The 11465-nt window shown below is 39.2% G+C and overlaps 2 protein-coding genes across 2 annotated transcripts in view; both read right to left on the bottom strand.

Annotated features, from left to right (window-relative positions):
• The window catches only part of LOC133359832 (receptor-type tyrosine-protein phosphatase beta-like), a 425084-nt gene that overhangs the window by 19719 nt on the left and 393900 nt on the right, over nt 1–11465 (bottom strand). The gene's annotated exons all lie outside the window — the stretch shown is intronic.
• LOC133359886 (receptor-type tyrosine-protein phosphatase beta-like) overlaps nt 1–11465 on the bottom strand; it is a 57667-nt gene that overhangs the window by 5229 nt on the left and 40973 nt on the right. The window contains exons 14-19 of the mRNA XM_061578448.1: nt 9428–9691; nt 8724–8990; nt 6681–6944; nt 5971–6237; nt 567–830; nt 3–127 (exon numbers count right to left, since the gene is read on the bottom strand). Coding sequence (XP_061434432.1) covers nt 3–127; nt 567–830; nt 5971–6237; nt 6681–6944; nt 8724–8990; nt 9428–9691 — 1451 coding nt within the window. The remainder of the gene's footprint in view (nt 1–2; nt 128–566; nt 831–5970; nt 6238–6680; nt 6945–8723; nt 8991–9427; nt 9692–11465) is intronic.

Raw genomic sequence — 11465 nt, 5'->3', positions numbered from 1 at the left:
ACTGATGAGTTGTTTGTTTCATTTAAGTAGACTATGTAGTAGTCAACATCTGAAAGAGGAGCCACCCATGAGACTGTCATGTCCGTAGAGTTGTTGATGGTGACGGTGACATTGACTTGTGGAGGAACTGCAATGTCAAATAAACATGACACAAATTCATTTCAAAGGATACTTACGTGATTAACCTAAGTCACTAAATTAGCATACAACACATTAGATACCACGATCACCATGTGTTTTATATATATATATGACCTCTTCTTAGTCCAACTATGTATTGATTAGACAAGTTTGTAATAGTGCATTGTTAGACACAATTCATGCCCAAATGAAACTTCATGCATGATATAAATTATAATGTCCCTGAACATGACGGGTCTATATAGTAATTAACAATGGATATATATATTCTTGGTTCTTTCGGTAAAGTCACGTAGATATAATTTAATTTAGATTTTAGTTTTCTATCTACGTGACTTTACCGAAATAACCAAGAATATTAATTCCTGCAGTCACAAAAGTTGAAAGTCTAATTTTTAAGAAAATATAATCAGGCAATAACTCACAGGTTCTTCTGGTAATGATAGCAGATGGTTGGTAGTAGATGCCACTATAAGCCGTTACAGAAGCATCATAACTTCTATCAGGAACCAGATCAGTAAATTCTTTTGTTTTAAGTGTGGACACATTGAAGAGCTTTACTGCTGTTGGGTTGTAAGTTTCATTTAAAAAGACCACGTAGTAGTCAACGTCTGAAGTTGGAGCCACCCATGAGACCATCATGGCTGTAGGGCTGGTGACGGTGACGGTGACATTGACTTGTGGAGGAACTGCAATGTAAAATAAACGATTGACACAGACGAATTGCAATGGGTACTTGCGGCATTGACTTAAGCCACTAAAGTGGCATATAACACGATAAGTATTTATTCTAATATGCACATTTTTTCGTCAAATTATTGATTTGAAAAGTATGTAACTTAAAATGGAAATGTTAAAGCAGAAATTTAGGCAAACAATTGCCATGCAGGCATCCCTCGCATTGCACATTCCCTCCCCCCACTCCCAAAGCGCGAATTTGGAGCTAAGTAATTAACTTGTTAGGGACATACTTCACACTTACGCTATTGGGTTTCAGTTACGCGCTGAATAAAAAATGAACTTGTAACAAGTAAACCCGTAAAAACAAAGTTTTTCACTATAAATCCTTTATATGCGTGGCGGCTAGAGTCCTCTCGTCCTCTGGCTTGAGATGGCTGCCACCTATGGGTCAGATGATTGTCTGCCACCATTAAGCAATTGGTAATTAAATATTTAATTTGTTTTCCCTAAACAGTGTAAAATTTTTGATTTTTTTTTTTCACGAAAATTAATTGTCACACACAACGAGTCTGTGTGGAAAATGTCAGCTCGATTGGATCACGGGAAGTGGGTTAAAAAACGAGCGAAAGATTTGCACGGTCCTAAGCAAGCAAGTGAACTTAATATCTTCTTCTTTAGTGCTGCCTAACGGCGTGTGCGACTTCACGATGATATTGGTCCCGGTCTAGCACGGCGTGTAGAGTTTGTGCTGTTGTTAATTGTAGCCATGTTTTGATGTTACTGAGCCATGTCGTTTTTGGCCGTCCTGGTCGTTTTTTCCCTTCGATTTTTCCTTCCAGGATTTGCTTTAATAGCTGGTATTTGTGGTCGTTTCGGGCAATGTGGCCTAGGTAGTAACACTTCCTGCTAATGATGGTCTTCAGCAGTTGCCTGTCAGTGCCCATATCTTGCAGAACTTGTGTGTTGGTGGTTTTAGCTGTCCATGGGATTTTCAGCATCCTTCGATACAGCCACATCTCGAAAGCTTCGAGCCTTTTTGTTGCTGTTGTTGTCAATGTCCACGTCTCTACTCCGTACAGCAAAATTGACCAGATGTAGCATTTCAGTGTGCGCAGTTTCAGTGATGTACTCAAGTTGCGGTCTGCAAGGAGTGTTTTCCATTTAATAAATGCTTGCCTTGCTTGTTCAATTCTGCTCTTGATTTCGACTTCATGGTTCAACTGATCGTCAATGATTACACCAAGGTATTTAAATCGGTGTACTTGTTCCAATTTTTCGCTGCCAAGCTTGATTGTTATTTTGCTTGTAGTTCGGCTGACCTTCATAACCTTTGTTTTCTTTTTATTAATTCGTAAGCCCCATATTTGACTCTCTGTGGCAACCTCGTCCAAGATTTGTTGTAGGTCTTGTTCCGAATCGGCCAGCAGTGCAGTGTCGTCGGCATACCTGATGTTGTTGATGTATTGTCCATTGACTTTAATACCAATGTTTTTATCTGCTAGTGTTCGATCAAAAATCTGCTCCGAGTAGATGTTGAAAAGACTGGGTGAAAGTGGGCAGCCTTGTCGTACACCTTTTTGTATTGGTGTTGGGTCTGTCAATTCGTTGTCATATCGGAGTTGGGCTGTTTGCTTCCAATAAAGAGCAATGATGAAGTTGATGTCGTTTTTATCTAGTCCCAGTTGTTTTAATAGAGCTGCTAGTCGGTCGTGGTCGACTGAGTCAAAGGCTTTCTCGTAATCTATGAAGCAGATGTACACTTCTTTCTGATGTTCGTAGCATCGCTGTAGTAGTATCTGTAGACAGAAGATTGCTTCTCTTGTGCCTAGTCCTTTGCAGAAGCCAAACTGTGTGTTCTTCAATGCATTTTCGCATGTGGAGCGTATGCGCTGTTGGATCACCTTCAGGAAGACTTTCAGCACGTGGCTCATCAAGCTTATCAGTCTGTAGTCCTCGCATTTCCGGCTTGTTGCTTTCTTTGGTATGGCCACAAAGATGGATTGTAGCCAGTCGGATGGAATTTTATTGCCAATGTATATTTGATTGTACCAATTAGTCAGTTGTCGTATGTTGTTACTGTCTAATAGTTTGAGCAATTCTACATGGATTGTGTCGGGCCCGCACGCTTTGCCTGACTTAGCTGTTTTGATTGCATGTTCTACTTCTGATGTTAAAATGTGTAGAGCGTCTTTCGACATCTGTTGGTCTTTTTCTGCAGGTGTTCTCGTGGTGCCATAGAGCTTGTGTATATAGTTTGTCCAGGTGTCCATTTTTTCTTGTTTATTTAGGATTGGTTGGTTGTTGTCCGCATACAAGGTAGCTGTTGGGGCTGGTCTGTAGATGTTACCAGCTTCTTTGAGCTTCTTGTGCAGAGTAAAATTGTCATGTTTTTTAATTAGTTCTTCCATCTCGGCGCATTGTTCTTCCATCCACTTTTCTTTTGCCTGTCGGATTGCTTCTCTGATCTTCTGTTGCATTTGTTTGTACTTCTCCAAGTTGTTGTTTTTGTATATTCTTCGTTGGCTCATTAGATCGAGAATACAATGTCATCCATCGTTGTTTCTTTTTCGGTGGCTGATGTCCCAGCATGACTTCTGTTGTTTCTGTGATGCATTGTTTGAACGAGCGCCAGTACTCCTGAACATCTGCTGTTTCTGTTGTTATTGAGCGGATGCTATCGTTGAGATGTTGCTGTACTTGTCTTTTATCGGCGCTGTTCTTCAGTTTCTCCAGGTCTGCTCGTCTCGTCTTTGTACATTGTATTGATCGCAATTTGAGTCTTATTGTAGCTGTTACTGGGTTATGATCTGACGATATATCGGCTCCAGGGTAGGTTTTTGCTGTAATCACACTGGACTTAAACCTGATGTTAATTAGGATATAATCGATTTGGTTCCTGACGATGTTGTTGTCGGAGTCTTGCGGCGAGGTCCGCGTGTACAGTCGTCGAGGTGGTAATTGGAACCACGTGTTAGCAATACTGAAACGTTCTTCTTGGCAGAATTGAACCAGTCTGTCGCCTCGTTCATTCCTTGTTCCTAGTCCGTGTTCTCCGACAATGTTCTGCATTCGACCGTGGCCAACCTTGGCATTGAAATCGCTGAGGATTATAGTGATGTCTTGCTTCTTCAGCGGCTTTAAAGGATTTAAAAATATATTCGCCTGTGGAGGACGCGGGGATCGATCCCGCGACCTTTGGCATGGGAAGCGAGGGCGCTACCAACTGCGCTACTCCGCCACGGCCTGTGGAGGGGTTACGCTCTCGGCTCTTACACTCTGACGTTCAGCCAAAGCCATGAATGCGTTCTATTTGAATATATGTAAAATAAAAAAAATTTTGCCTAAAAAGTGTAAAATTTTGGGAATTTTTTTTCACGAACAATAATTGTCTGGCACAACGAGTCTGTGTGGAAAATGTCAGCTCGATTGGATCACGGGAAGTGGGTTAAAAAACGACCGAAAGATTTGCACGGTCCTAAGCAAGCAAGCACGCAAGCAAGCAAGCAAGCACGCAAGCAAGCAAGCACGCGAACTTAATATAAAGGATTTAAAAACATCTTCAACACGCACGTGAGCAACGCTGCGTCCTGCACCGATCAGCCCACAACCCTCCAGGCTTAGAAGCAGCAACAGACCTCGAAAGCGTTCAAGAAGCCCTGAAATTACTCGTCATTAAGTAACCTGTTTTGTAATTAGTAGTATTTTTTATCTTAAGTATTACCATATTTGTTATCAAAATAATTTCATATTTTTGTCATGTTAATCACATTCTTAAATTCATATGTATTTTGTTAATCCATGGCTGAAATAATGGAATTTAATTACTGTATATTGCATTTTTGGTCTGTAACGTATAGCCCCCTATAACATGCAATTCGATGCAAAAATAAGCTTCATACAGTGCGATTTCACTTACACGCAGGTTTTCATGAACGCATGTCGTGTGTTAGAGGGACTCCTGTACTATGAAATGAAAGGCTGGCATGGATTCTAGTTTAAAAGTCAGTCAATGGTGGGAGCATTTGCCAAGACTTCATCGACATGGCAAGTGTGATTTATGGAGGGGGGAGGGGATGGTTGGTGGGGGTCGCAGGATTGATTAAGACGTAACTCACTACTGATGTTAGCTATGGCCATTAATCAAACCAATGTTATTATAACAGAGCACGGAAATTTGAGCCACTGCACGGGCCAATGTATTATCATGTGCGCACATGTGCGAGATTATTGGCCAACTTTGTCCCTGATTCCCCCTCGGTGATCCCCCAGATCACGATTCGCTGCGATGTTTTTTGGTGCAATGGGACATCACCAATCTTACCCAGTAAAATGGGATGCAAATTGGCACATGGATTGAGCGCAGTCGCTTATCGGAAATTTACAGATAGCGGAATTCCACAAAAAGAGTAAACACTCTTCATGAATCTGGTGCTTTTTAATTTGCAGTTATAGTGCATACTGTTTATACCCAAAAACCCACAGCTTGAACTATGATCGATGTAAATATTATATAATGTAGAATATTGTTTACCATGGGCGCAGATTGCTAAATAGTATGGTATTCGAATGTATACAGTTAATATCTATGATCAGGTTCCAAGTTCCTGCTTTTAACACGGAGGATGTGTAGAAGTCTACGTCAGAATAAAGGGCCACCAATGAGACTGTCATGGATGTCCGTGTCTTGTCAGTAAAGTTGACTTTCAGTGGAATTGTGAAACGGCAATCGGAGTGGATAAAATATTTACATGAGATTGGCTGATTTGACAAATTTCCTCGATTTAATTCTGAACAATTTCTGTGAAATTCCATTGTTTTCAAAAATGTTTTTACAATTGATGTTACAGATGACCTTCAGGAACGGTTAAAATATATTAAATAAGAGGCTAATAGACTTGTGATTTTTCAACTCGTTTATAACCGTTTTGATTCAACATTGACAGAGGCATCATTTCATGATTCAGGTATTCATTTACGTACAAATATTTAGTAAATATATCCTAAGTAATAAAAATAAAACATAATAAAATAATTCTCACGACGTTTTATTTTTATTATTTTATTATTTGCCTTCTACTTGACTTTACAGAAAGAACCAAGGAGATGAATCCCTGCAGTCACGAAAGCTTTAAATCGAAAGATACTCACAGCTCCTTTGAGTAACGATGGATGACGGTTGGGAGTTGACGCCACTGTACGCTGTTACAGATATCTGGTAACTTCTACCAGGAACTAAACCAATAAAGCGCCGCGTTGTAACATTGGAGGAAACATTGTAGGGATATGCTACTGATGAGTTGTTTGTTTCATTTAAGTAGACTATGTAGTAGTCAACATCTGAAATAGGAGCCACCCATGAGACTGTCATGTCCGTAGAGTTGTTGATGGTGACGGTGACATTGACTTGTGGAGGAACTGCAATGTCAAATAAACATGACACAAATTCATTTCAAAGGATACTTACGTGATTAACCTAAGTCACTAAATTAGCATACAACACATTAGATACCACGATCACCATGTGCTTTATATATATATATATATGACTTCTTCTTAGTCCAACTATGTATTGATTAGACAAGTTTGTAATAGTGCATTGTTAGACACAATTCATGCCCAAATGAAACTTCATGCATGATATAAATTATAATGTCCCTGAACATGACGGGTCTATATAGTAATTAACAATGGATATATATATTCTTGGTTCTTTCGGTAAAGTCACGTAGATATAATTTAATTTAGATTTTAGTTTTCTATCTACGTGACTTTACCGAAATAACCGAGAATATTAATTCCTGCAGTCACAAAAGTTGAAAGTCTAATTTTTAAGAAAATATAATCAGGCAATAACTCACAGGTTCTTCTGGTAATGATAGCAGATGGTTGGTAGTAGATGCCACTATAAGCCGTTACAGAAGCATCATAACTTCTACCAGGAACCAGATCAGTAAATTCTTTTGTTTTAAGTGTGGACACATTGAAGAGCTTCACTGCTGTTGGGTTGTAAGTTTCATTTAAATAGACCACGTAGTAGTCAACGTCTGAAGTTGGAGCCACCCATGAGACCATCATGGCTGTAGGGCTGGTGACGGTGACGGTGACATTGACTTGTGGAGGAACTGCAATGTAAAATAAACGATTGACACAGACGAATTGCAATGGGTACTTGCGGCATTGACTTAAGCCACTAAAGTGGCATATTACACGATAAGTATTTATTTTAATATGCACATTTTTTCGTCAAATTATTGATTTGAAAAGTATGTAACTTAAAATGGAAATGTTAAAGCAGAAATTTAGGCAAACAATTGCCATGCAGGCATCCCTCGCATTGCACATTCCCTCCCCCCACTCCCAAAGCGCGAATTTGGAGCTAAGTAATTAACTTGTTAGGGACATACTTCACACTTACGCTATTGGGTTTCAGTTACGCGCTGAATAAAAAATGAACTTGTAACAAGTAAACCCGTAAAAACAAAGTTTTTCACTATAAATCCTTTATATGCGTGGCGGCTAGAGTCCTCTCGTCCTCTGGCTTGAGATGGCTGCCACCTATGGGTCAGATGATTGTCTGCCACCATTAAGCAATTGGTAATTAAATATTTTTTTGATTATTTTTTTTCACGAAAATTAATTGTCACACACAACGAGTCTGTGTGGAAAATGTCAGCTCGATTGGATCACGGGATGTGGGTTAAAAAACGAGCGAAAGATTTGCACGGTCCTAAGCAAGCAAGTGAACTTAATATAAAGGATTTAAAAATATATTCGCCTGTGGAGGACGCGGGGATCGATCCCGCGACCTTTGGCATGGGAAGCGAGGGCGCTACCAACTGCGCTACTCCGCCACGGCCTGTGGAGGGGTTACGCTCTGGGCTCTTACACTCTGACGTTCAACCAAAGCCATGAATGCGTTCTATTTGAATATATGTAAAATAATTTTTTTTGCCTAAAAAGTGTAAAATTTTGGGATTTTTTTTTCACGAACAATAATTGTCTGGCACAACGAGTCTGTATGGAAAATGTCAGCTCGATTGGATCACGGGAAGTGGGTTAAAAAACGACCGAAAGATTTGCACGGTCCTAAGCAAGCAAGCAAGCACGCAAGCAAGCAAGCAAGCACGCAAGCAAGCAAGCAAGCACGCGAACTTAATATAAAGGATTTAAAAACATCTTCAACACGCACGTGGGCAACGCTGCGTCCTGCACCGATCAGCCCACAACCCTCCAGGCTTAGAAGCAGCAACAGACCTCGAAAGCGTTCAAGAAGCCCTGAAATTACTCGTCATTAAGTAACCTGTTTTGTAATTAGTAGTATTTTTTATCTTAAGTATTACCATATTTGTTATCAAAATAATTTCATATTTTTGTCATGTTAATCACATTCTTAAATTCATATGTATTTTGTTAATCCATGGCTGAAATAATGGAATTTAATTACTGTATATTGCATTTTTGGTCTGTAACGTATAGCCCCCTATAACATGCAATTCGATGCAAAAATAAGCTTCATACAGTGCGATTTCACTTACACGCAGGTTTTCATGAACGCATGTCGTGTGTTAGAGGGACTCCTATACTATGAAATGAAAGGCTGGCATGGATTCTAGTTTAAAAGTCAGTCAATGGTGGGAGCATTTGCCAAGACTTCATCGACATGGCAAGTGTGATTTATGGAGGGGGGAGGGGATGGAGGCATCATTTCATGATTCAGGTATTCATTTACGTACAAATATTTAGTAAATATATCCTAAGTAATAAAAATAAAACATAATAAAATAATTCTCACGACGTTTTATTTTTATTATTTTATTATTTGCCTTCTACGTGACTTTACAGAAAGAACCAAGGAGATGAATCCCTGCAGTCACGAAAGCTTTAAATCGAAAAATACTCACAGCTCCTTTGAGTAACGATGGATGACGGTTGGGAGTTGACGCCACTGTACGCTGTTACAGATATCTGGTAACTTCTACCAGGAAATAAACCAATAAAGCGCCGCGTTGTAACATTGGAGGAAACATTGTAGGGATATGCTATTGATGAGTTGTTTGTTTCATTTAAGTAGACTATGTAGTAGTCAACATCTGAAATAGGAGCCACCCATGAGACTGTCATGTCCGTTGAGTTGTTGATGGTGACGGTGACATTGACTTGTGGAGGAACTGCAATGTCAAATAAACATGACACAAATTCATTTCAAAGGATACTTAAGTGATTAACCTAAGTCACTAAATTAGCATACAACACATTAGATACCACGATCACCATGTGTTTTATATATATATGACCTCTTCTTAGTCCAACTATGTATTGATTAGACAAGTTTGTAATAGTGCATTGTTAGACACAATTCATGCCCAAATGAAACTTCATACATGATATAAATTATAATGTCCCTGAACATGACGGGTCTATATAGTAATTAACAATGAATATATATATTCTTGGTTCTTTCGGTAAAGTCACGTAGATATAATTTAATTTAGATTTTAGTTTTCTATCTACGTGACTTTACCGAAATAACCAAGAATATTAATTCCTGCAGTCACAAAAGTTGAAAGTCTAATTTTTAAGAAAATATAATCAGGCAATAACTCACAGGTTCTTCTGGTAATGATAGCAGATGGTTGGTAGTAGATGCCACTATAAGCCGTTACAGAAGCATCATAACTTCTACCAGGAACCAGATCAGTAAATTCTTTTGTTTTAAGTGTGGACACATTGAAGAGCTTCACTGCTGTTGGGTTGTAAGTTTCATTTAAATAGACCACGTAGTAGTCAACGTCTGAAGTTGGAGCCACCCATGAGACCATCATGGCAGTAGGGCTGGTGACGGTGACGGTGACATTGACTTGTGGAGGAACTGCAATGTAAAATAAACGATTGACACAGACGAATTGCAATGGGTACTTGCGGCATTGACTTAAGCCACTAAAGTGGCATATAACACCATAAGTATTTATTTTAATATGCACATTTTTTCGTCAAATTATTGATATGAAAAGTATGTAACTTAAAATGGAAATGTTAAAGCAGAAATTTAGGCAAACAATTGCCATGCAGGCATCCCTCGCATTGCACATTCCCTCCCCCCACTCCCAAAGCGCGAATTTGGAGCTACGTAATTAACTTGTTAGGGACATACTTCACACTTACGCTATTGGGTTTCAGTTACGCGCTGAATAAAAAAAGAACTTGTAAAAACATCTTCAACACGCACGTGGGCAACGCTGCGTCCTGCACCGATCAGCCCACAACCCTCCAGGCTTAGAAGCAACAACAGACCTCGAAAGCGTTCAAGAAGCCCTGAAATTACTCGTCATTAAGTAACCTGTTTTGTAATTAGTAGTATTTTTTATCTTAAGTATTACCATATTTGTTATCAAAATAATTTCATATTTTTGTCATGTTAATCACATTCTTAAATTCATATGTATTTTGTTAATCCATGGCTGAAATAATGGAATTTAATTACTGTATATTGCATTTTTGGTCTGTAACGTATAGCCCCCTATAACATGCAATTCGATGCAAAAATAAGCTTCATACAGTGCGATTTCACTTACACGCAGGTTTTCATGAACGCATGTCGTGTGTTAGAGGGACTCCTATACTATGAAATGAAAGGCTGGCATGGATTCTAGTTTAAAAGTCAGTCAATGGTGGGAGCATTTGCCAAGACTTCATCGACATGGCAAGTGTGATTTATGGAGGGGGGAGGGGATGGTTGGTGGGGGTCGCAGGATTGATTAAGACGTAACTCACTACTGATGTTAGCTATGGCCATTAATCAAACCAATGTTATTATAACAGAGCACGGAAATTTGAGCCACTGCACGGGCCAATGTATTATCATGTGCGCACATGTGCGAGATTATTGGCCAACTTTGTCCCTGATTCCCCCTCGGTGATCCCCCAGATCACGATTCGCTGCGATGTTTTTTGGTGCAATGGGACATCACCAATCTTACCCAGTAAAATGGGATGCAAATTGGCACATGGATTGAGCGCAGTCGCTTATCGGAAATTTACAGATAGCGGAATTCCACAAAAAGAGTAAACACTCTTCATGAATCTGGTGCTTTTTAATTTGCAGTTATAGTGCATACTGTTTATACCCAAAAACCCACAGCTTGAACTATGATCGATGTAAATATTATATAATGTAGAATATTGTTTACCATGGGCGCAGATTGCTAAATAGTATGGTATTCGAATGTATACAGTTAATATCTATGATCAGGTTCCAAGTTCCTGCTTTTAACACGGAGGATGTGTAGAAGTCTACGTCAGAATAAAGGGCCACCAATGAGACTGTCATGGATGTCCGTGTCTTGTCAGTAAAGTTGACTTTCAGTGGAATTGTGAAACGGCAATCGGAGTGGATAAAATATTTACATGAGATTGGCTGATTTGACAAATTTCCTCGATTTAATTCTGAACAATTTCTGTGAAATTCCATTGTTTTCAAAAATGTTTTTACAATTGATGTTACAGATGACCTTCAGGAACGGTTAAAATATATTAAATAAGAGGCTAATAGACTTGTGATTTTTCAACTCGTTTATAACCGTTTTGATTCAACATTGACAGAGGCATCATTTCATGATTCAGGTATTCATTTACGTACAAATATT

The sequence above is a fragment of the Lethenteron reissneri genome, chromosome 66 (assembly GCF_015708825.2).
Source record: "Lethenteron reissneri isolate LAM-NWPU_2019-01 chromosome 66, ASM1570882v1, whole genome shotgun sequence".
NCBI classification, from domain to species: domain Eukaryota; kingdom Metazoa; phylum Chordata; class Hyperoartia; order Petromyzontiformes; family Petromyzontidae; genus Lethenteron; species Lethenteron reissneri.
This window is presented reverse-complemented; position numbering and strand designations above follow the sequence as displayed.